Below are 24,933 nucleotides of genomic sequence, written 5' to 3' on the forward strand. Positions count from 1 at the left end.
TGAATTATACATTGGAAACTGTTGAATAATTGATAGGCCCCACTTAGCTTAATGGACAGAGTTAACTGGGAGAAGGCGTGCTTTCCTTCTTGCAGTGGAACTGGGTCGCAATAAACGGCACCCAGTCACCCCCCAGGTCATGATGAGGCCCATGTCACAAGGCAGAGAGGCGTAGCAGTCGTCAGAGGCCAACTGGGGTTAACTGGACCCCAGAGGGAAAGAGGACAGGAGGGAGAAGTGGGAGCATTAACACCAAGCTCACCTGAAGGCTCAGCTCAGGTTGCTTCCACTCATTGTTTTTGGCAGGTCTGCTTACTATAGCAAGCATGGTCCTGCACATGCATGCAAACATGCATATTGTCTGTGTCTGTGTCACGAGTATTTTTCACACACACACACACACACACACACACACACACACACACACACACACACACAAAGGCATGCTTAACTCTCGCACATGGACACAGAGTATTTTTATTCAGGTGCTCCTTAAGAACAGAGTTTTACATTTGTAAACAAAACCTGTACATTAGACCTTTTATATCAGGGACATATTTGAAGCTTCATATTGCTCCTGCACATATACAAAAAGAGGAAAACTGTAGTAATAATCTTGAGCAATTGGCAAACCCAATGTAGTGATAAATGACAGCCAGTATTTCTGTACTGTCTGTGGTTTCTGTGAACAAGTCGACCAATAAAACAGTCGGCTAAAAAACTTTCAAAAATGTATTTATTCTATGCGAAAGAGATTTTTTTTTAGACTGACACAGTAGGAAGAGATTGACGTTGTCTCTCTAAAACCAGTCCTCTGACTGGTGGGCAGCCATATCACAGGAAATGGTGTATGTTTGTGTGTGGATGTGTGTGTGTGTGCCGTGATCAAATTGCTCCCCCCAGGCTACATTGAAAGGTCAGGGATCCATGCAGGAAATTAGTGTCTGTAGAGGCACAGACAACACACACACACACACAGAGACACAGAGACACAGAGAGAGAAGGGGAAAAGCACAAACCATACTCGAGGAAGCTAAACATGTCCTTCATTAAATTCGAGTAACATCCCACTGCGCTCCCTCGACGACTCTGCCCGCTCTCATCAGCCATTTTTCCTAAGCACAGAGCGAACTTAACCTCCCGGTGCTATCGACAAGCACCTCACTTTTTATTATTATTTTTTTTTGCATTAGCGCTGACACTAAAGACAAATGAGTCTGCCTCTCCCCGCCCACCCACTCTCCCCTCGCTCTGCCCAAATCTTCCACTAAGCAGCCCCCTGACACCACACATCAGACAGCTGAATCAAATGTGTGTCATCAGTCATCATTAGAGGGCATGAGCAGGAGAGCAGAGTGGCTGGGCCGTGCAGTGAAGCTACCACTGTGATCTCTGGTGGAGTTTGCCGCCTTACTTTATGTAGTCAGTGTTGCAATTTCAGCCCATGAATCAGTAGAATAACGCCTGTGTGTGTATGAACGATGGCCAGTCAGAGTGGTCGTTTTGTATCATGAATGTGCAGCGAGCTTGTTTTCCTCTGAGTCTGGCTATTCTAAATATGTCAGCAGTCTCCTCAGGGTCTTAAGGCCATTTAAACCCCTGTGCTGACCTAGTAACCCCCCCTGGGTCCCGGCATCATTGAGCTCTTTAACAGACTGGTGACAGGATAATGGCACGCTTGCTGCATCTTCTTGTCCACACCCCTGCAAATACCTCCACTTACATCCACAATAATATGCTTTCAACTCCAAACTTGACATTGGCTTTCTTTTAGCTAATTTATGAAGGGAACTGTTGTCATTATGGGTTTCATGTACAGTAGAGGAATGCACGTTAACCTGCTGGGGCCTGAGGGCGAAGGTAAATTACAAGCGAGTTTAACTATTAGCTCTAACTCATGTTGACGAATACGTGAAGTGACAAACCTAAATGGGTGTCTGGATTTTTAAGAGAAACGGTGCTGGTGAGAAGGCACATTATTTAGCATCGTTGAACACACACTCCACATCCACCGAGTCACGCACACACTGCACTCGCGACCTCTCCCCCACTTCCACAGTCATGCTCCTGCTCTGAAGTTGAGAAGATCAAACTAATCTATTCCCCTGTGATTGACTATTGTGTTGTCCACAGAGAGGGAGAAGGGAAAGGGAGAACATGAGTCGAGAGAGGCAGTTTAACATGACAAAGCCTGTCCCTGGTGATCCTCTCTTCTCCTCCCCAGATCCTCATGAGCCTCTTCTCTTTCTCCCTCTCTCTCTCTTGATCCCTTGTTCCCCCCTTTTTTTTCCTCTCCACCTCCTCCTGGCCCCTCCAAGTCCACTTCAGGCCCTCTAATGCAAATAGCCCTTTGCTCCCTCCATATTTATGACCTGCTTCCTCCACTGTTAAATATGCGCTTAAGAACGGAGGGCCTTGAATGCTGCCAGTCACATTGGATTAGCGAGTATCAATGGGTAGATAACCTCTCTGTTAGAGTGAGTGAAGAGCAAACACTCCAGCAAAAGCATTCATGAAGGGCCTTTGGCCTTCAAACACTGTGTGTGGCACTCAGCTCAATAAAGATGAATAGGGTCTGGTTAATGTGTATGGATGTAATTTTAGCGCAGGCGGACAGAATCACGGTGTATGAAATGCATTTTCCAGTATTTCTTCACCTGTGATTGTTTTGAAATGCCGAGGGGAGAAATGTGTTCATGATCTCCCCACTTATTTAAATCATCTGTCCCAAATCTTTCAACTGCAATGTTCTTAAAAGAAATACTTCGCCTCTCTTCTGAGACCACTTTTGTATTCCAGCACTTCTCTTTTCGTATTACTTTAAGGTCACAGGAATATTTTCAGGCCTCTGACCCTTGGACTTCTTATTACTGGTCCCTTGTAATGTCGTTGACCTTGGGTTTTACGGGAAAGGAGGGAATTGAAGCTTATTTGGCTGCTGCACTCATTCTAAGTGGCTGTGTAAAAAAAAAAAAAAGCATCAGTCAGACGACTAAAATGTAAACCCTGAAGGCCTTTGTTAGACCACGCTGTGAGTTTCTAGATTGGGTAGGCCCCGGTTTTGTGTTGCTTTGGCACCCTCCTGGCTCCTAGTATGCATGAGTGCAGTTTGTTATCACAGAAGGAAAAACACACACACACAGTCGACCACTCAGGCACAATTCTATAATTGACCAATGCAGGCACTCTGTAAAAGAGAGGCTTAATGTTTCATGAAGCCATTTTCACAGTCAGAGCGGTAACATTAAAGACCAGTTTGTAAACAGGCTGCGGTTTCACTCGTGTGTTATGATCCAATGCTGACCTTGATCTTGAATTATGTGTCATAAGGTATCACAGCTGTAAGTCACTCCAGGGAGGGTGTATTAATCCACTTTCAGAGAGTTGACAAAGGGAGGTTACACTGTGGTTACACCTTCTCATTTTCTCCCTGTGAAGAGTGTGTCTACAAGCAAACATGCCAGCGTGCACAGCTTTTATTTGGGGCCCGGTTTTGAAATGTTTGTCTTGCGTGTCACGGTCCTTTCGCGGTCCTGTCGCTCAGCTCAGCTCCTATTTCTCCTCCTCCTCCTCTATCTTTATCAGCCCCTGTTCCTCTTGCAGCCTGTCTCTTCCTGCTCTCCACTCTCTTGCCCTGCCTCTGCCTCTCAATGTGGGTCAGTGATGTCGCTCAGCTGATACTGTACAGCTGCTGCATGCGTGTGATCAGCTCATAAACAGAAATTCTTGTTCAATGGCACATCCTTTGTGTGCAGACACTGCTTGTACTCGTCATGTGGATTAGCCACGGGAAAGGCTCGCCAATAAATAGCCAGCTGTGATGAAGCTTTGGGATTGCCGCTAATGCATCCATACAGGAGGACATTTGAAACATTTATCTAAAATATATTCATTGACCATCAGACCTTCTTAATATGGTCTACACACACACACATTTTCACATTCTCACACACACTCTTACACTGGATATGTACATGCCCACACCCTAGTATGACATGTGTTACAGGCTGCTGAAACACACCACCGTGCCTGCCCACTTCCTGGCATCCTCTGGCCGACTCGGGCTGCCTTTTGCCCCCTTGTGCCCACCACCATGTCCCACCCATCAGGTCATGCCAAATATCTCCAGTCACCCTGGGGCAAGTGCCAACTCACATAGTCCCCATGTCAGTCAGCAGGCAAAGACAGCTGCTGGGTAGAGTTACACCGTGTTACTCAGGGTTGCAGTGGAGCGTTGTTGCCAGGGAACTTGTGGTTCTCTCCGGCAAGATAGCTGTCTTTGGCTGCTTTTCCTGTTTGTTTTTTTGCACAATTAGATCCATAAACATTAGTGTGCTCATAGGACTTATGAAATGTATTTGTGGTTTAGATGTCCTGTGAATTCTGTGTTTGTTGGAAGGCTCCTAATTAACTAGACCAAAGGCCAGCATGTGGCTGCAGCGGCACAGAGCAGCTACTATGGTTAACATGAAGCTGCTGCTCCAAGTCTAGCCTCTGTAGACCTCACCTTTGCCATCTGCTCGACCCCCCCCCCCCCCCCCCCGCCCGCATGCTCCAGTTTGTCCACACATGTTCTCAGTTCGGTCTCCATTTGCTGGGGCAGCAGTGATAGGAAAACCTGGTGTGTTGTTATTTCAGAGGCCTGGCAGCATGGAGAGGGAAGTTATCTTGGGCCCCTGGAGAAGGGCTTGGGAACATAGTGGGGGCTGCCGGGCTGATAAAAACCAGACCTGGCCAAGACAAGAACATGCTGACGTTCACACGCACAGGCTCTCGTGCACTTAGATACAGGACGTATCACGCAACATGCGCTCAAATATGCAAACAGGCAGATGCACTCACTTGCACGAGCATGCACATTTTCACTTGTCATGTTCCCAAAAGCAATCAAACAGAAGAGACGCAGACATTTACAACTCACCAAGATGTAAAGATGCCATAAATTACCCCTGCTAAACACAACCTGGTGTTTTCCCCACTCCTGGCCCACCATTTCCTGGTGTTGAGGAGGGATCGTCATAACGGGCAAGAAAGACTCCTTACTCTGCGCCGCCCTTGCCCTTCGGCCTCTGCTCGTACCCTCATCTATCACTCACATACATGCGTGTTTTTCTTGCTGTAACACTCCAGATGGGGGAGTTACTTGGCCCCCGCTTGAAGCACCACTCGTCAAAATTTGGTCTTGGAGCCAGTGTAGCCTTCAAACATACTGCGCAGTCCTTTTCAAGAACTCAAGCTGTCACATCAATTTCTGCTCCCTCTGCGAAATTGTAATATCTGCAATGGTTGCAAAACAGCAGGCTGTCATTTCGCTGAAATGTAGACCACAACATGCTCTCCCAAGTGGAAGTGATGTGTCGCCCACCGCAAAAAATTACATTAGAATCAGATTAAGCTCTCAGTTTGATCCATGCCCTTCCTTCCTTTACACTAAAAGCATCATGGTGTCAAATGTATGAATTAAGAAACATATTATGGCTCTGTATATATCATGCCAGACCTCAACCATTTTCCTAAAATGGTGTGATTGCACAACACTGCAAGTATGTTCCCATTATTTTGCTTGGAAAGCTCGGAGACACATTATTAGTGACGGCAGCCTGTATCTCCATGCATTCTCTCTCTCTCTCTCTCTCTCTCTCTCTCTCTCTCTCTCTCTCTCTCTCTCTCTACATTGAGAAGGTAGACTGCAAGCTAGACATGCAGCAGCTTAGGTGGAGCACAACCAGGCAGAGAGATCCTCAGTAATCCTCCTAACTCGCCCTCACTGAAACACACAAACACACACACATTCGCACAGTGCCATAACATGCTTGATATGAGTGGGAGTAGTGGCAAACGGCCTAATAGCATAACAAACTTCAGAATCAAGAAAAGTCTATAAGGCGATAAAATACCGTAATTGATCCATTGTGATTTGAAAACGAATCCGATATTGATCTTCCTGTGCTGGATAGATGTTAAGGCCTTTTGCTGGCTGTGCCTGTAATGATGAGCATCTGCAAGTGTATGTGAGACCATTCTACAAACAGCCTACAGTTACAAGACAGATTCAAAGCCTGCAGCATTCAAGAAGTTCTTGTGACTTGCAGCTAAGTTGTAGAGAGCAACGGGAGGAGGAGATTGTCCGACTCAGTCAGTGGGACAGGTAGGAATAAGGGGGAGATGAAGGTGGAAAGTGGCGGGAGATGGGAGTGGAAAGGCTGGATTTAGTTACAGTGAATATGGGAGGCGTGAGGCTCGCTGTCTGCTCTCCTGCCCCATGTTAACCTCTACTGACTCTCCTTCCCCTGTGTTTGTGTGTGTGTTTTCACTTATGCCTGTCTGCCCTGCCGCCAGATTCCTCCCCCTCTCCCATCCAATAACTGTTCACACTCTGTGTTTGAACACAAACACACCCCACTGTCGCTCTCCTTCCAGCTGTCAGTCTATGTGTGCCTGCTAGTGTGCGATCGCGCACCCCTCACCCCGGCTCGCATTCAGATGGCGTGCGTGGCTTTGCTGTCAGTAATCAGTGTGGAGGCAGCGAACGGAGCCCCATCCATTTTCAGCGCGGAAAAGCTGTTATGACGCTTTGTTAGAGAATGGCAGGATTTCCCTGTAAGCAGGGAAATAGTCTCATTTCCTCCTCCAGTAATTGAAGAGTGCTGACAAAGCATTCCCCATCATGTGTGTTTATCGTTTTCTCTGCTGCTTATCCACATTCCCGACATGGAAACCAGAAATAACGTCTGAATATTTGGCAAAAGTCAAGCACCGTGCATGAGTGATGCCCCTCTCTGCTCACTTGTTGGTCTGTTTCACTGCACTTAAAAGCTCTTAAGTTGCTGCCAGTCGTTTTTATGGACATGCATGATACATTGGCCTACAACTCCCAGGGTTCTGCAAGGCGGTGTCTGTCCCCGGGGCTGTTCCATCGTCCATTCCACTTCATTATTCGACTTCAAAGCAAGCGTTAATGCAGCAGCCTGTGGCATGGTGGTCTGTCTGGTGTATCCTCTGCTGCACGCTCACTGCATGGAAAGACAAATGGACCTCTATATGTTCTCCCATGTATCGTACACATGGCGAGCATGTGTGTGTGTGTGTGTGCATGTGTGTCCAAATAACCTAATAGAAGCCAGGGGAACACAATGGTCCATGACAGAGTAGGATTCAACAAAGTGGAAGACCCTGTCAAAGCCCTCTCCTCCTCCTCCTGCATCCCCTCTGCCTTCATTTTCTCCAGTTCTCTTTACCACCATCCAGCCAGCCAGCCTGCTAATGTAGTTAGCTTCCCCCTAATGATGGTGAAATCTCATTAATATGCTTCACAGCTGGGCCCGGTAACCAGTGGGGATGAAGGTAATCAAATCTCAGAGGACTAACCTAGAGCTGAACCTCAAGAACTGCTCAGCAGCACTGGGCCGAGACAGCCCAGAGTCTGGAGGCTTGATAATAGCCGGTGGGCTTGTGTGTGTGTGTGTGTGTGTGTGTGTGTGTGTGTGTGTGTGTGTGTCTCTTGGTCTGTGGTCTTTTTGGTCTCGGTGCCTTTGAAGTGCTGATGTTAGCCAGGCTATCTTATGTCAGTGTTACAGCTCAGGCCAGTTCATCATCAGAATAGATTTCATTTCAGTCTCGTGCATATTTGTCCATTTAAGTCTCGGCATGCGGCGATTGCTTACGGAGGATGTGGCTGCGAGGGGCGGCTTCTCTCTAAGTGCAGTTGTGGCTCATGATGTATGCAAAGTGGATCTGAAGAGCGGCATTACAGACCACTCACACTTGAACTTAATTAAATCACCGGTTCTTTGGCTCTGATTTCGAGAACACCATGCTACATTAAGCTATTAAGATATCTCGGGGCTGCACACAGACGCGCTTACATGCACACACGCACACACAGAGTGTTTATAATACTTGTCTGTGAATATCAAAGGAGAGATCTAAGTAAATTAAATCTGGGGGCTTTGACGTATTTGCCATTCAGAATTGGTTTTATGAGATAAGTATGTTGTTTAGACCAATTAATAATATAAAATTCAGAATTAGAAACAGTTGCATAATAATTCTAAATACGTACATTACTTTAAATGTGTCAGAATAAGCAGAAAGGCTAGTTTTCAGTCAGTGGTCAGATGTTAGACAGACACAACCTCCTTTAACCTCCTAAGACCTGGCATCCACATACGTGGACATCACATTTTGGGTTATACCATAATACTTAATTCTGCTCATATGGAAATTCAAAATTGTCCCCGTATGTGGAACTACATCATGTCAACAGATGATGCTTAGTTTTTATACTTATCAGGTCCCAATAAGCCCAAATAGCAAAGAGAAATTAAGATAGAGCTTGGGTCTTAGGAGGTTAAATGGACTTCTGCTGTTTCCACGCAGTGCAGTGTCAGGTTTGTTTTCGCTGGTTGCACCTGACAGCCTGTGCTGTTTATTCCCGCTTCTGGGACTGGTCTGACAACATGCCAGGCTGTAGTCTTGAATCCAGCCTTGTGTCTGGTTAACAACAATTGCGGTGACCATACGGTTCATGTGGCTTTGGTTTCACCTCTTCACCAAAGTACAATAGATTCCTTATCAGTGACTCCTTACTGTTTTTCATTTAAACATTATTTTCAGGGTTGCGGGTTCCCGTGCCTGTATCCCTAAGCAAAGCTTGGTGTTATTGTCTATTCATGCTAGCCCTCTCTTGGCTAAAGGAATGATATTCTAGCTGGAGCTCAAGTATTAGTTACCGTGGTGACTTTGCAGGCTCTGGAGGGGCTCCGGCATGGAAACCCTGCCAGACACGCAAATTTCCAGTGTTAACATGTTGCAAGGATATCGAGGGAAGCTCTCCAGGCGAGTGTGAGTCAGTTCTTCCAGTGTTTGTGCCGTATGATTTTGTGGATCGCACAATAGGCGGGCTTGTATGGAGGTTTGTGTTGATCAGAGCTTGGATGCAGGCTGGTGTTGAATAATGCCTGGGTGAGGGCTGCTGAAGGGCTAAGTAGCTCTGTCCTCTCTGCTGAGCCTCTCTGCCTCTCTGTCCACAGGCCTGCCATTGTTTTGCTCCATGCCTCGGCTTGACAAGGCTCCAGAAGCCAGCCATTGTATTTAATTACAGTCGCCAGCCCCTCACAGACTCTTGTCCTTGTGTCCCAGATTTCCATGGGTGCTCTCATTAAGACTGTGTGTGTGTGTGTGTGTGTGTGTGTGTGTGTTTATGTGTGTGTGTGTCCGACCAATGAGGCGTTTTTTTTTTTTTTTTTTTAAATGGCTCTAGGAAATCCCTCAGCCTGTGTAAATGTAGGCATGGATGCAATTTTTATGTTTATGTGTGTGGGTGTGGGTGGCACATCTGTTTGTCTGTGCGTTTCTAATGATGGCAGCTTGAACGTGGATGAATAGCTCTGTGGTCACACTAATAATGCAGGGCTGTAATCAGTCCACATCAAGAGAGGCAGGAGAGCGCAGAAAACCGTGAATGGTCTTTTTGCTAATGAGAAAATATGCCATGTTATGTAAGGGCTGCTCTATTTAAATGTAATTTGTTTGACATGAGTGTGGTGACTGCGTTGCCCAGTGGCATGGGCAAAGATGGCCGATAATGACACCAATAAACAGCAATGAGAAGCAAAGGACAGACACTCTCCCTCCCCACGATCTGACATGTTGTCCTTCTCACCCACCCCCCCACCCCCCCCAACTCACTTTGTGACTGAATCCTTTTCCTCCTCAACCGCAGTAAAAATAAAAGTGTCTTCTTCCTTCTGTATGCATAACTCTCCTCACTGGAAAATTACACAATTCTTGATTATGAGCATATGAGTCGTTCACACATTCCCTCAAATGTATCACTCCTTTTCTGTAATCTCCTCTGAAATGAATAGTTCCCACTTTTGCTTCACACAAGTTAGGGATTTTTCTAAATCTAAATCTAATATAAAAATGTAGTTTTTCAAGGCTTTAAGTTAACTCCTGACAGGTGCGTGTGTGTATGTGTTTTAATGAAGATGAACCTAAATACTCGAGGGAGGAACATGAGTAAAACAGTGCAGCCCAGCCTTCACTCCCTGTGTGTACCATTTTATCACTGCATCTGTTTTGTATTTTTGTCTTTGTTTATTGCTCAAACACATCATAATTCTCTCTCTCTCTCTCTGCTGCGTCTTTTGCCTTTTTGTGCCTCCCTGCTTTCCTCCCTCCCATCTCCACCCTACATCATGTTTGCTTTTTCCCACAGTTGCAAATAAATGTCCTCAGTCTTCACAAAAGAATCTCTGTTCCATAAACAAAAAAATAAGTAAATAATAAGTGTGTCTCACTCCAGTTGCTCGTCACTGTCTTACTTTTCTCCTCTGAAAATATTTACACCTAGAGCTCAAAAGGTTGTTGCTGGTGTGCAAGTGGCAAATGACATCTGGGCCTCCATAAATGAAATGTCTTAATGTCCCGGGCCTGATTGGGTGTCACTGTTAGGTGTTGCAATGTGAGCTTTATTGCTGTTTAGCTTAACTGTCCCCGTCACCTGAAACCCACTTGGATGTGCTGTGTGAGATAACACGCAGGCTTTGGAGAGAGGCTAGATTTTGGTGTACGGTGTTATTTTTTCCTGGAAGCCTTGAACATATCTGGGCATCAGGTTGGTTTATTTAGGTTGTTCTGAATGTAATCTTCCCCTGCACCATCTGCTGCATGTGCATGGAGATTGGCAAGCTGAGACCCACACACCGACACTTTAAAAGGACAGGAAAGTGTGCGTGCACATGTGTGAGAGAGAGAAAAACTTCATCCTTGCTTTAATATTGCCCAATGTGCAGTGTGGTTAGAGTTGTACTAGTAGGGAATCAGATTTGTGTCAATGTAATCAAACTTCAAAAATATCAAACAAAACAGAATAAAACTCACTGAGGCAAAAACATGTAAAATGTATAACTTCCCACTAGCTAACGATTCCTACAAGATACAAATAAAGGGTAAGCATTGATCATATATGCTGTGTTGTTGTGTCGCTGTTTAGGGTGTCCATATACTACAGACCTGCTGCACCAGCTCACTCTGTTAAATATAGATGGCTTATTTACACTCGAGCACTGAGCTGCTGCAGGCAGATTCAGAGCTGCTCGTCAATCTCCCCAATCCCTCCTCTGTTCAGCTGACGGTGCTATCTTATTTTATCAAATGAAAAAAAAAAAGAATAATCTGTCGTGTGGATATCAAAACTCAGGCATCATATTGGCATCAGTATTAAAAAAAAAACTTGACAGCCTTGTTACAGCACACATGCTAGCTCCAGTTGCAAACAGGGATTATACACACTCAGTCAGCCATAGGCCACAGGGTGCAGGTCTGTGCTGCAAATGTGTGTTTTTATATTTGATTAAAGAGCAGTGTTTTGTAACACACAGGATATTGAGGTCAAAGTCCAATACATATTACATGAAGGCAACAGCAGGTTACTTCCCTACAATCCCGGACCGCTATGTTCAAGCACACACAACATGGGAGCCTACAAAGGGCTATGTTGACAAAACCATGTTGTTTGGTTTGTCGTATTAGTGCTTATTGGATGAAGACAGTGTATTCAGCCCCTCTCTGTTTACTGGTATTTGTTGCTCTTGATTTGTACAGTGTATGCTTTATCCTTTAATCTTTTCAAGCATTCATACTTGCACAATTTAAAAATAAATAAAAGCACAACTCCTGGCCTTGTATCAGAGGAGAAAGCCTGTCTTTGAACCCTGCTAGCAAAGCAGCTTCTAGCTGTAACACACACACACACACACACACACACACACACACACACACACACAAGCCTTCATTTCAGCAGTAAATAATAAGAATACTCTGCAGAGGCTGGTTTCATTGGTGCTTTGATGATCTGTGTGTGTGTGTGTGTGTAAGAAAGAGTTTGTTCTTTGAAGATACTTTGGAGTCTTTCCTGTGGCACATTTGAAAATGCCAGATCAAGAAGTTGTCCTTGCACTTGCAGGATTTTTTTGTTAGAACTTGAGTAAATTCCCCTTCTGGTGATTTGTATTGGCTGTTGTCAGCAGTGTATCTGTCTGGTCTGGGGTGTTTAAGATCCGCGTGTGTGTGTGTGTGAGAGAGTGTACACATGAGATTTTGTGTTTATCCCGCTGGTATCGATTAATGCTGCTCGCCTGTCAGCGCTCCGTCTGATAGTGTTCACTAACCCTTCTTGTTGCTCTCTCCTCTCCACAGCGATAGAGACCCAGAGTACCAGCTCAGAGGAGATAGTGCCAAGCCCGCCCTCGCCTCCCCCGCCGCCCCGCGTCTACAAGCCCTGCTTTGTGTGCCAGGACAAGTCCTCAGGGTACCACTATGGTGTCAGCGCCTGTGAAGGCTGCAAGGTGAGACTCCCGGCCTTCCTCTGAATCTGCCAAGCAAGCAAGATGTTCATCAATCTTGTAACCTTCATGTGATTTATGCTAGAAACAGAAACACACTCAGGTCTTCACAGCCTGAGCTGAGGTGGTGAAAATGATAAGGCACGTCATTTTGAGTATTTCACACCCTTTTGGGTTTTTCAGTGTTTAATGCTGGAATTTAATGTTGGAAATTTGTCAAAATTGACGACTTTTTCACAGAGAATCATTTACTGACATTATTGGTTGCTTTATTGAGCTGCCTAATCATCAGTATGACCTGGACAAGTTACAATTGCCTCAACAACCTATATCTGCGCACATTGTAAAGATAACATATATGATGGACCTGCCTCTTATCATGTGCAGCATGTGAAACTTTGTCATCTATCAAGTGTTTTTGCTGCTCGTATCTGCCTTGCTGACGTGACCACATCGGCCGTCTGTTATCAATACAGCCATGTTACACAGGTGCTGAAGAGGCCTCATAGCCCCCATCTGCTGTGCTATCAGTTTATAGTTGCTGTGTGCATGCATACATGTTCTCCTGTTAGTGTGAGCACACAGGCGACTTTATCTCGCTTCTCCAGAGGCACGGAGCCGGAGTTGTAAAAGCTCAGAGGAGGATGTAAAGTTAAAGCAAACTTTATATCTCCATAACAACCATGCAATCTTGAATAGTCAAACTTGTATAGTCTTAACTAAACGGGAGTATATACATCCTCCTTGCAAGGTTTTGTCATGACAGCAGCCCTGTGTATAGCAAGAGGACGTAAGGAGTGATTTGATGAAGGCAGGTGGTGGTGTTGGTGACAGGTGTCTGCAAGACCCTCTGACTTATTGACTGTGTAGCCAATACTGTGTGTGTGTTACCTTATGTGCAGGGATAGGAGTGGAGAGGGAGAAAGGGGGTAGAGCAGCAAGAAAAAGTATTACTGAAGAAGGCGGGAAGCAGTAGCAGTAAAAAAAAATAAATAAATAAAAAAATGAAAGTGTGAGGAAGGGCAGGAACTCAGGGGGAATGTAGAAATGCAGACAAAACGATACAAAGATGGGAGAGACTGCAGGGAGTGAGAGAGCAGACTGTGCTCTGGGAGGCATGAACAGCTAGGAAGAGAGGAGCGGGGATGGTTGGAGGGGCAGCAGATTAGGCGGACGGGGTACAGGGGCCACAGCTGAACTCACTGACACCAAAAGAAAGACGGTCAGTGCATCAGAGCACAGGGGGGAAGGGAAAAAGACTAAAGAATGCAAAGGGAGTAGAGCGCAGGGAAGCTGGGAGTCTGGCACACACATACATACTAACACATAACCTTTTAACACAAACCCTCTGAGTTCTCCATGAAACTTAACCTGCTCCCCAAATGCGACTTATAAAAAGTTAACAAAGTAAGTAAAGGCCGAGCCCTGTGCTGTTTTATAGGGGCAACCAAACTGCTGCTGCTGACGGCGCTGCTCCCTGGGTCCTGTGGACGCTTGAAATATCTGCAAACTTTAAAAAACTCAGGTTTTGACAGGTTGTATAAACAGACTGAAGTGAATTCATATCAACCTTATTATTCGTATAAAATCCTTTCTCAGGTTTTATTCAGGTTAGTGGAAATATATCCTCGCCTGTCGAGACGAGACAAATCCTAACTGCACAGACAGTGTGTGTGTGTGTGTGTGTGTGTGCTGAGAGAGATTAAGCATGAGTGTGTGAGACCCAGAGAAAAGTGAAGATGGTGTGTAGTTGCCCTTGCCAAGATAATATTGTGTAGTGTGTGATGCACCAGGTGTTTCTAAACAGTTCAGCACAGGTAGAAGATGTGGTCGTGGGAAACCGTGCTTTTGTTTGAATTGGTTTGTCTTGGATGTTCTCCACCTTTTGCTCAGTGCATCCTGGGATAGGCTCTAGCTAGGGATACACAGTTTTTATGCAATTTTGATCTATTTCATCTCAAGGCCGGTATTGATAGTGTGCATAGTCAAACTTAATTCATTTATACGATATACTTCAAATAAATCTGCAAGTGGACGGCTACCATGCTAGATGCTGACTACTTTATGTATTTTGACTGTAGCCCTGTTTGTGTCCGCGTGTGAGGTGTTTGCATGTGTTAAAAAGCATGGACTTTGACCTCAAAAGGTGTGCAGCGTCTCTGCGGCCATTTCAAGCCTTAAACGGCTTTTATTATGTCCGCTTAATGTTGCTCCCCATTGTCTAATAGCGTCTGATTAAATGGGGTAATAAGTGAAATAATGAGGCTAAATCACACCTCCCGATGAGAGTGTGTGTGTCTGCGTGTGTCTGCGTGTGTCTGCGTGGTTGTGTTAGACCAATATAGAAGTGTGAATTTCTGTTCTGTGGTTTGTGTCAGAGTTAAAAACACATCATGCCGCCTCAGGCAGCGGTTGTGTAGTTGGAAACGGTCACCTGCATTATTGAAAACTTGCATTGAACTGAGGGTTACTGGATTAACTGTTAATTGTTGATGTAGCTGAAATGAAGATGTAAACAGAAGTAAATGTCATCCATTCAAATGAATACTAATCTTTACAAATGTTTATGCTAAAAATAGAAAGCATGAGGCAAGTGAAGTTTCATGAAGTTTCAGTTTGTCCGTAATCAGTACTGAAAACTCTCATGTCTTTATCTCAAAGGTCTATCATAGACAAAGGAAACATTTAGAAGGTATTACACACACACAACCGTTTGACACTTGCTAATGGTAGGTACGTGTGATAAACATAGAAGGAGGGCAAACAATAGATGAGCTGCAATCTTGAGTAGTTATTTGTTTTTTCCTCCAGTGTTGTTCTCTCTGACAGCTCAGCGTCAGAATTGATACTGGAATTAGCTTTTTGAGGCCATTGTGCAGTGGGGATAGAGCTGATGTTTTAATTCATCAGCCAACAGATAATGTGCAGTGCAAATTAATTTAGAACAATGACAAACAATAACTCAATTCAGAAGTTTGACCAGCAGTTGTTGACATTCTCTGCGCTCTGAAACGTTATTCCACCGAAACTGAGGTATTACAGATATTTCAGCTTTCATTTCGTTAAATATTTCTTCACAGAACCACCAGCAAGCTCTGCGTGCCTGCTTGGTTGGATATAATTAGTTTCCCAGATTACCTGAGGTTATAGCTCAGGTAGATACATTTTTAACCAGAAAGAGAATAAATCCATATACACTGATTGAAAGCAAAGTAAAACACATTCAATTCAATAATATATGGAACCAATAATCACATATACTGATTAACTGTAGAAGGTCAAAGATGAACCGGAAAGTAGATGATTATAATGTTATTACCAAATAAGTGGTTTTGCTAAGATTTGTAAACAAAGGAATTGTTTTAAACCTGTCTGACCTCTACTCTGTTCTACTGATGCTGCCAAGTCCCAAGAACATAACAGTTCAGCTGGTTAGTAGTGTTAAGTGTTACTAGTGTTATCAGTAATCATTAGGAGTGTTGGCTAAAACTATTAAAATATTCCTTGTTCAACAGCTAGCTTCAGCCGCTAGTCCCCCGTCCATGAGCCGGCTGTCTGCCCACTCAACAACCGCAGTGCTAATTTGAAAAATTCAGGATGCCTTCTCCGTATCTCTGACTTCAGAGGAGATGACTTGGCATAGCATACTCAATAATTCAACACTACAGGCATGTGAATGTATATGGTTGTCTCATCTGAGACTGGGGTAAGTCGAGGGTTAGCAGCGTCTGCTTTGCTGCAGCATGCCAAACTACAAAGGCATTTCCTGGGGGCTGCAGCGAACAGAGGAAACAGGAGGGGGATGTTGAGCTCTGCTACTTGGAGACAGCTCGTTCGTTTGTTGTTTAAGTTCTACCGCCCGCACATACTCACCGGCATTGCACTTCTTTTCCCCTCCAGATATTAACACTTAAACATTAAATATGCATGCCCACCCCCTCATGTTTATGTTTTTGTCTTGGAGGCATGGCAGCACGCAGCAGGCAATCTCTCTTCCTACTATCCGCTGCAATGGGAGGGAAGCGGCCATACTTCCAACCGTGGCTTCTTGCAAGAACGTCCCCTATTTGCTGTGTTTTTCAAATGGCCCGCTTACCATGCATCCGTCTTAACTAATGTGTGGGCTGTAGTAATAGCTGCTTCGCAATAGAGGCAGGGGCAGCGACACACACACATACACACGTGCATGGAAGCAGTGGGAGGCTGGGAACGCACTCTTAATCTGGGCACAGTGTGAAAGTCACGTAAGAGAGGATTCCTGTGCTTCCCTGTGAACTCGCCAACCCCAGACTCCCCCCTGCTTCTCTCTTAATAAAGCATTTCCTCACGCACATGCAAAGTAGAACGCTCCGACACACTCAGAAGCACACGAGGCTCATAACACGCACCAGGTAGACAGCTGCGAATTCAAGAGCACATGACACATGCAATCATATATGTGCTGTTACCATTCGCTCCTCTTTTTCATCCCTCCCTCTCCCTCTTCTTGCGGCTCTCATCTCCTCTGAACACTGCAGGGTGGCTGACAGGCCCGCTGAGGGCTCTTGTCGCCGGGTGGATTAAGCGGTGATACAAAAAGAGGCTTAAGGGCCGCAGGAAGCAATGACTCCTAAAAGGAGGAGAGGGGGGAAGGGGCAGGAACAATCGACTGGCCCACGAGCCGGCAGCAACAGCCTATCAGGAGGTGCTGCGAGAGGGCACCTGAGCCTCATGATGTGAGGAGGGTGTGGGTCAATCCCCTGGTGACACTGGGGTCAGGGTCGGGGCACTGTCGGATCAAAGAGGACATGATACACGCACACACAGGCACACACAAAGACCACAGACTTATCCCTCACCATCCGCAGCTAGAATTAACGTCAAACTATAAGCCTTATTCTCTCCACTTTGTTGTTTGTTAAGGCCTCATTATTCTGTCGGGACGCAGCAGAGGAGTTTGTAGGTATCTGCTAGAGGTACCAAACCTTCTATTTCTGGGCTAGAAATGGACTGTGACTGAAAAAGGGTGGAATTTTTCGCCCTTTTCCATCGCTAAAAATGTATTTCATGTAACAACAAGTTGCAAAGCAGATGTGAGGCCTCCGTGAAATCAGGACAAAGGTTAGATGAGATGACCCTCTGAGACACTTCCTCTACCAGTCGGAAGTCTTATCATGTGTAATCGGCACTATTGCCCGTGCTAGTACCTTGTTCAGACAGATACATGATAAACTGTACGCGCTTCCTCTTTGTAGTTCATTAGAAGCCTGAATCACTACCACTCTGTGGTGGACGGGAGATGTGAGAGGAGGCCGGTGATCTGGGAAGGACAAATTGCGGGCTTAGGTCCACCGGCCATCTGTCGGCCAGCAAGGCTAATCCCTCTGCATGGGATGGGGCTCCCTGGCAGCTACCCTGCAACACCACACTCCATCCCATCTCCCTCTCTCCTAGCAAGCCCCACCCACCCTCCTACCAACCAAAACATAACCCATGTCCCACTGTGACGCATCGATACTGACACTGACCTGTATTACATTTGTAATGTAATGAGTCCTGCTTGAGTGCTCACTCAGTTGTGGCTGATTTGCATTAACCTCTTTTTATCTTTTTGGCACATATGGGGTGTTTAAGCAATAAGGCCACAGAGGTTAACATTGATTTTATTGGAGTTGCATGGTATTAAGGACAATATAAGTGGTGATACATGGCTTATGTAACACATGGGCGGCATTTGGAGGCCCTCTTGGTTCCAAATTTTTACATTAACATAACTTGAAATCAGAAATTCACAAAATATATAGAAAATATTTTTAGACAGTTTAACCTAGCAACTTAAAGATGTGGTCAGTTCTTTCTTTCATATCTTTGCTCTGTTTCTGTGTCTTGCCTTACAAACATAGTTCGTCTCCTCAGTGATCTTCCATTTCAGCTCAGTGACCAAAGATGAGCTCATTATAATTTGCCCTCTACCTAATATGGATGGACTACATTTTTATATGTATTATCAGATTTTCTTTGATCTAGTTAGATTGAAAGGGGAAATGCAGGCAAAGAGGGATTCCTTTTTTTTGCTCTTACACAACACTCTCATGTTCTCTCTCTATCTCTCTCTCTCTAATAATGCGCGCTTGGCCTGGATCTAGTATTGCTTATTTCTGGCTGCATAAACTAGGCCACAGTTATATGGCACCCAGTGACCCCTGTGCCTTTTGCCCCAAAAGCCTTTGGACCTGAAACATCTCCAAAATAATTCTTTTTGTGTTGTTTCTGGAGTGGCCATCACCGAGGAGGTGGGGGACCTCATGAGATGGTGACAGTTCACAGACTGTGTCTGTCCAAATTATGTCATGGAATAAACCCTTTAAGGATTTAACTGTATGCTAGTTCATCGCCTTTGAACTGTAGCCGTTCTGCATAGCCTCTTTTTAATTTCATTTTGTAACCTTGCAAGTAATTTAGGAGTTTTTTTTTGTTGGGAACTGGATGAAAAAGGACGTCATAAACATGGGCAATACATGAGGAGAGAGTTAGCAGAAGGCAGACACACAACCGCCAACAGTACGACAGTATTTGATTAGTGATTTACTGCTTTATTTTCAAAGATAATCCCATTTCCTTCACAATCCTTTTGCCACCCATCCCTCCGCCAACACCGGCCCTCTCTCCTTATCTCTCTGTCTCTCTTTGGCACAGGGCTTCTTCCGGAGAAGCATCCAGAAGAACATGGTGTACACCTGTCACCGGGAGAAGAACTGCATCATCAACAAAGTCACCCGCAACCGCTGCCAGTACTGTCGGCTGCAGAAGTGCCTGGAAGTCGGGATGTCCAAGGAGTGTGAGTATAAAAACTGTGTTACCCACAATGCCCTGCTCCCCCATCAGGCTCTTAGGGCCAAACACAGATCGTCGTAGTTGTTTAATCTCGGAGGGGTTAGCATGATTGTTGCCACTGTAGGAAATCTTAAGCCGCAGCATTTGTTGACATTTGTTCCACTTCAACATTGCCTAAGGGTTCACTATTGATGCACTCACATATCAGCTTTGGCAGTCATTCAAGTCAGTTTTTGTAATTTTTATGAGAAAATGCTGTGTTACTATTAATTCCTCTTACATTGATGCTTTTTTGAAGTTTGGAGGTTTCAGTTTGAAGAAAATATCCGCTGTAGAAGCGAGACAAAGGGCAGCCGTGATGCAGACTGGCAATAACAGTCAGGGTGTCGCCAGGCTTGGCAGCCCTCTGTGATGAATATGTTCTCACCTGCCGAGAGTGAAAGAGCAGGCGTCTGCTCCCATCATTGCACCCCGGGGGCTGTGTGAACACACACACTCAAACACACACGCACATACACGCAGGCACTCAGACTTGATAAAGTAATTGGAAGAGGTGTGACCACAGAGAACTCGTAGGCCAGCAGGGTTTTTTACCTCAACCCCGATCACATGACACACTCTGTTATACACACAGACACACACACCCACTTGCTATCATTTTACACATTAGCAGAATGTGTGTATAAGACACATTTCTACTCATGACTACTGATACTCAGTAATAGCAATAGAAAGAGGCATATGCAGACAGTCAGTGTAGCAGCTCTCCTCCTCTCACGGGCACACACCTGTTTAAACTCTCATGCAGACAGCTTCCATTGCTCCATCCCTCTCTGTCTCCTGTCTTCCCAGCGCTATTTACCTCATCTTTCTGGTACGGCGAGTGCAGGGAGCGCTCCCCATGCCACAGCACTGTGGCTTACAGTAAAAGAAGTTATCCTCTGAGCTCCTTACCTTTGAATGGGGCCATTAATCATGGTTAGAAGGATCACAGCAGCCAGCTCTTTTACAGGCACACACACACACACACACACACACACACACACAGCGGCACACAGCAGGGGAATAGACTGGAGTTGGAGAGCCATCTAGTGGTGAAAAAGTAGTACTGAACAAGTGAAAACAGCTGAAATTGGTTTTCTGAATGGAATGAAGGCTGGAAATCTTAATATGGGATAGATTTCGACCCACCTTTGCTCACATGGTTTTGGTTTAATAGTAATGCCCTTTTATGATTGTGGTCATTTTGTGCAGAGTGTGCAGATTGCACGTCTTGTGTCCTCAGCAGTGACTTTGGCTAGTGAAACTGGTCTGGGCTGGTGAGGAAGGGAGAGGCTGGCCATCTGGGGCCAGCAGGGAGTCTCTCTGCCTCTCACAGACACACACAGACACCAGAACACATGCACAAATGAAAATGCATGCTTGTGCATAATTTCATGCACACACTCAAATTATGGACATGCAAGGTGACAAATACAAACTGGTCTGAATAAAAACACTTTTACAGTAATGCACTCGGACAGCTCTGCTTAAACACCATACCCTCTCTGTCACACACACACACACACACACACACAGAAGGTGGACCCCCTGCTCGCACCAGGGGACGTCGGGTGACCTTGTGTCTGCCGGCAGACAGCTCCAGATGACAGTGCCAGGCCTTCTGCCAGGTGGCAATGCCAAGCAAGACGGCGTCAGAAGGAGGGGGGGTGTTAGGAGCAAGTGGAGGGTTACAAGGGAAACGCCTGTAAGTCTAGTGACACATTAATATCAACCTGACAGTGTGTGGTTAAAGAAGACCAAGACTTATGGCCAAAACTCTTTTCTTGAAATTCTAACAGCTCATAGAAATATGTACATTTTGAGAGGTGGCGAGTTGACTTTGCTCTGTTTTAAAGGGTCACAAGCCAAAAAGGCTGGGGAACACTGGATTCTCAAGCAACACAAAGGAAAGTAACTTCACTCAAACTACTGCCATTCTTCATTTTGACATTTTTGTACATCAGTGATGATCATTTGGTTCAGTTGCACAATCCTTGAAACTGAATTTATGTTGGCGAGTTCAGACCAGCCACCATACCTCATCATCATCATCATCATCATCATCATCATCATCATCATCATCATCATCCCCTCCCACCACCACCTTTTTTTTTGTCTTGCTCACAAAGCTATCGCTCACATGTTCCTCGCGGAAGGTGTTATTCAGCGATAGAAGAAGTAATAAAAGTAAAATCAGATGAAGCCAAGAATGATGGAGAACAGCGCAAGGGGAGGATAACATCAGCCAGAGAGGCAGGGTAGCAGAGAAAGATGAAGGCTGTGAGAGGAGAGAGTATTGAACCCAGTGTGAGTGAGAATGGAAAATCTGGAGTTGAGAGAGCAGAAGGGGGGAGGAGGGACGAGAGAGGTTGGAGGACAGGGAGAGGGAGAAAGTTTCATCACTGTCGACGGTGGCTCTGCGCTGCGAGCAGCAGGAGCAGCGGGAACATTGACATTTTTATCTTTCCATTGAATTTAATCTGTGTGATGGACGAGCTGCCAGTGCTTTAATTTTCCTCACACGAATTATCCCCGTCTGCCCACCTCTCTCTGTCTTGTACACAGACACACACACACACACAAATACACACCGAGCCACTAACAGAAATTGTCTATTAACTGCACACTGCAGCTGCAATCCAGTGTGAGAACAAATGATTGAGTGATGGCTGTGTGTGTGTGTGTGTGTGTGTGTGTGTGTGTGTGTGTGTGTGTGAGAGAGTCACAGTATTCTGTACACGTTACACACCGGCTCTTGTAAATCATTTTTATGCGATGAACACGTAACCGCAAACAATCCAGGATGCAAGTTCCCTCATTAGCATTCATATTCTCATAATGCATTTTGAAAGATGCATTGCTTGAAGTTAACACGCACGCTAACATTGAATGCACGTTTGTGTCCACACACACACACACACACACAAAATAAAAAAAGCAAAGCAGTATTTCTTTCATTTTCGCTCCCCCGCTACACTCCCCCCCCCCCACCACCCTCCAACTTATTGCATGTGGCAATTCGCCATGACAGATCGCCAGTCGTGCCTAATAGTTCTTTAATGACTTCATTAAATTGTGTTGTGCGGCTTATGATTGTGCTGCCAATTTGTCAGCGCGGGTAATGTCTGGGCGCTAGGGATGCCCCACTTTTATTTGTGAATTAATTGGACATCGACTGTGTTGCAGCCCTCCACCCCTCCCCTCATGGCAGACAGGACACAGACTCCCAATCAGCACTCACAAGCAGGGCTGGCCCAAATATGTTCAGCAGCTTACTGCAGTTTAATGCAGGGCGTTCCTTCACTAAGTCAGAATTAACTCATTAAAGTAAATGGAAGTGGGAAGCATTTTACTGTTTTGCTTGTTTTAAGACTGTCCCATCATAACATACTGTATAACATGGGGGGTTTGCTGCACTCTTTCTTTCTGCATATCCTCATGTGTGTGTGTTTTGGTGACTACACTAGCCTATCACATGAGTACCAATGAAAAGCTGGCACGTAATGTATTACCATGCTCCATCTGCACAGCGGGGTCTTCTTCATTTCTTGTTGTGGCGAGCAGTGCTTAGCAATAACATAGTGCAGCATCAGACTTCCAGCCCCCCAGCCCCCTTCCTCCTTCCCCTCATGTTCTCCCAGGCAGGGAGGCCTGTCTGCAGGCTGATGGATGAGCAGCAACACCGAGTAGTGCATCCCTCCCTGGCTCCGGGCCATGCCCCTCTGTCGCAGACACTGATCTCCCATCAGCCTGAGCGCTCTCACCCTTAATGGTCAAGGTTAGGATTAAGACAAGGAAAATCTGATCTTAGGTCAGCGGCTAGGGGAAATTCAGGTACCTCGAGGGGAGGTAGAGATGCAAGGACTGATAGAGATGAGTTTAGGAAAGTGGGATGATTTAAAGCCCAAGAAATACAATTTTGGAAAGGGGAGATATGGTGCATTGGTGAGAATGAAATGAGAGGAGGACAAGGAAAGAGAGCATGTGTTGTATAACAGAGAGAGAGAGAGAGAGAGAGAGACGCAGGAGTAAGAGAGAAAACGCTGGAAGGTTTTTTCCGGTATGGGCTCAGCAGCCGAGCCCTTTTAAAACCATTAGAGGTAGGATATTTGTCATATTATGTTATTAGATTACCCGGGACCCCTAATGAAAGCTGTGGCAATTTGTCAGCCTTATGGATAGCTCCATCCACCACCACTATTTATCAACTAGCACCCCATCCCACCCCCCACCCTCAACACACACAAACATACACAGCCCAGTCATTGCTAAACTGCACCCCAGTCTGGATGGGCTGGGAGAAATGGATGGAGCCTGTAATGGGATTCCAATGTTAAACACCCCGCCTAGTGTTTTTTGTCATTTGGGGTGAGCACACTATTCTCCGCCAGATCGCCCAGAGGGAAACTACATTGGATTATTTCAAGCCCCCCCCCCTCCTTCCATTATCATAGCCCTTCTTCGATGGAGCTGTCTCACAACATTTATCTTACGGCATCGGATAAGAGAAGTGATGCTGTGGTTGCTGCTGCAGTTTGCAGACAGAGCATCCTTTCCTACTGATGACTTTGCCTTTGATCCTGGTCTCAGTTTACCTTGTGGTGGTGCTTATATGGAACATATAGGTGGTGTGGCTGTGGTTGTTAATAAGTTTGGTTTTCTGCAGGTTTTATGTCAGTGATTTTCTAAAAACAATAATTGAATCAATAGTGCAAAGGTTACACAGTGTAGCAGAGATACCGTGTGAGCCACTCTTCAGTTTAGACATTAAGCTAACTAACTAATGCCGCTCTCCTTTGCCCCCTGTAGCAGTGAGGAACGACCGGAACAAGAAGAAAAAGGACGAGAAGAAGCAGGAGTGCACAGAGAGCTACGTGCTGAGTCCCGACACAGAGCAGATGATCGACAGGGTTCGCAAGGCACACCAGGAAACGTTCCCCTCTCTCTGCCAGCTGGGCAAATACACTACGGTCAGTAGCATGATACTGACAATCTGTGGGGTCCTAAATGTTTTCACCATTGTTAGCTGTAGTTTATTGTCACCTGCACTTTTACTCAAATGTGTCTCCTCTTGCCGTCCTTCCAGAGTAACAGCTCGGAACGACGTGTGTCCTTGGATGTAGACCTGTGGGACAAGTTCAGTGAACTCTCCACCAAGTGCATCATAAAGACGGTGGAGTTTGCTAAGCAGCTGCCCGGCTTCACAACGCTCACCATCGCCGACCAGATCACTCTGCTCAAAGCCGCCTGTCTGGACATCCTGGTAAGAATACTGGTCCTGCATTTTTATTCACAAAATTGACCCCGATGTTTTTTTTTTTTTAAACAAGGTAGAGGAGTGGTTCAAATTTCTGCCCTAATCAACAACCCACTCTGTCTCTGCTGTCCCCAGATACTCCGGATCTGTACACGCTACACACCAGAGCAAGACACCATGACTTTCTCAGATGGACTCACGCTAAACCGAACCCAGATGCACAATGCCGGCTTCGGACCCCTTACCGACCTGGTTTTTGCCTTTGCCAACCAGCTCCTTCCTCTGGAGATGGATGATGCAGAGACGGGGCTGCTCAGCGCCATCTGTTTGCTGTGTGGAGGTATGACAAGACTCGTCAAAACTTACTGAACATTGTCTTTGCCAATTGACAGTCTGAAAAAGCCCAAAACTGTGCAATTACATAGTCTTTAACAGTTTATTAAAGCCATGACCTAGACTGAGTGTCACCCC

The 24,933-nt window shown here is 45.5% G+C and overlaps 1 protein-coding gene across 2 annotated transcripts in view; it reads left to right on the forward strand.

Moving 5' to 3' along the window:
- raraa (retinoic acid receptor, alpha a) overlaps window positions 1–24,933 on the forward strand; it is a 69,759-nt gene that overhangs the window by 43,027 nt on the left and 1,799 nt on the right. For both annotated transcript variants that reach the window (XM_070927672.1, XM_070927671.1), the window contains exons 2-6: window positions 12,205–12,353; window positions 19,026–19,167; window positions 24,015–24,175; window positions 24,292–24,468; window positions 24,598–24,802. In XM_070927672.1, the coding sequence (XP_070783773.1) occupies window positions 12,205–12,353; window positions 19,026–19,167; window positions 24,015–24,175; window positions 24,292–24,468; window positions 24,598–24,802 (834 nt within the window). The remainder of the gene's footprint in view (window positions 1–12,204; window positions 12,354–19,025; window positions 19,168–24,014; window positions 24,176–24,291; window positions 24,469–24,597; window positions 24,803–24,933) is intronic.

This window comes from Enoplosus armatus, chromosome 20, assembly GCF_043641665.1.
Source record: "Enoplosus armatus isolate fEnoArm2 chromosome 20, fEnoArm2.hap1, whole genome shotgun sequence".
NCBI classification, from domain to species: domain Eukaryota; kingdom Metazoa; phylum Chordata; class Actinopteri; order Centrarchiformes; family Enoplosidae; genus Enoplosus; species Enoplosus armatus.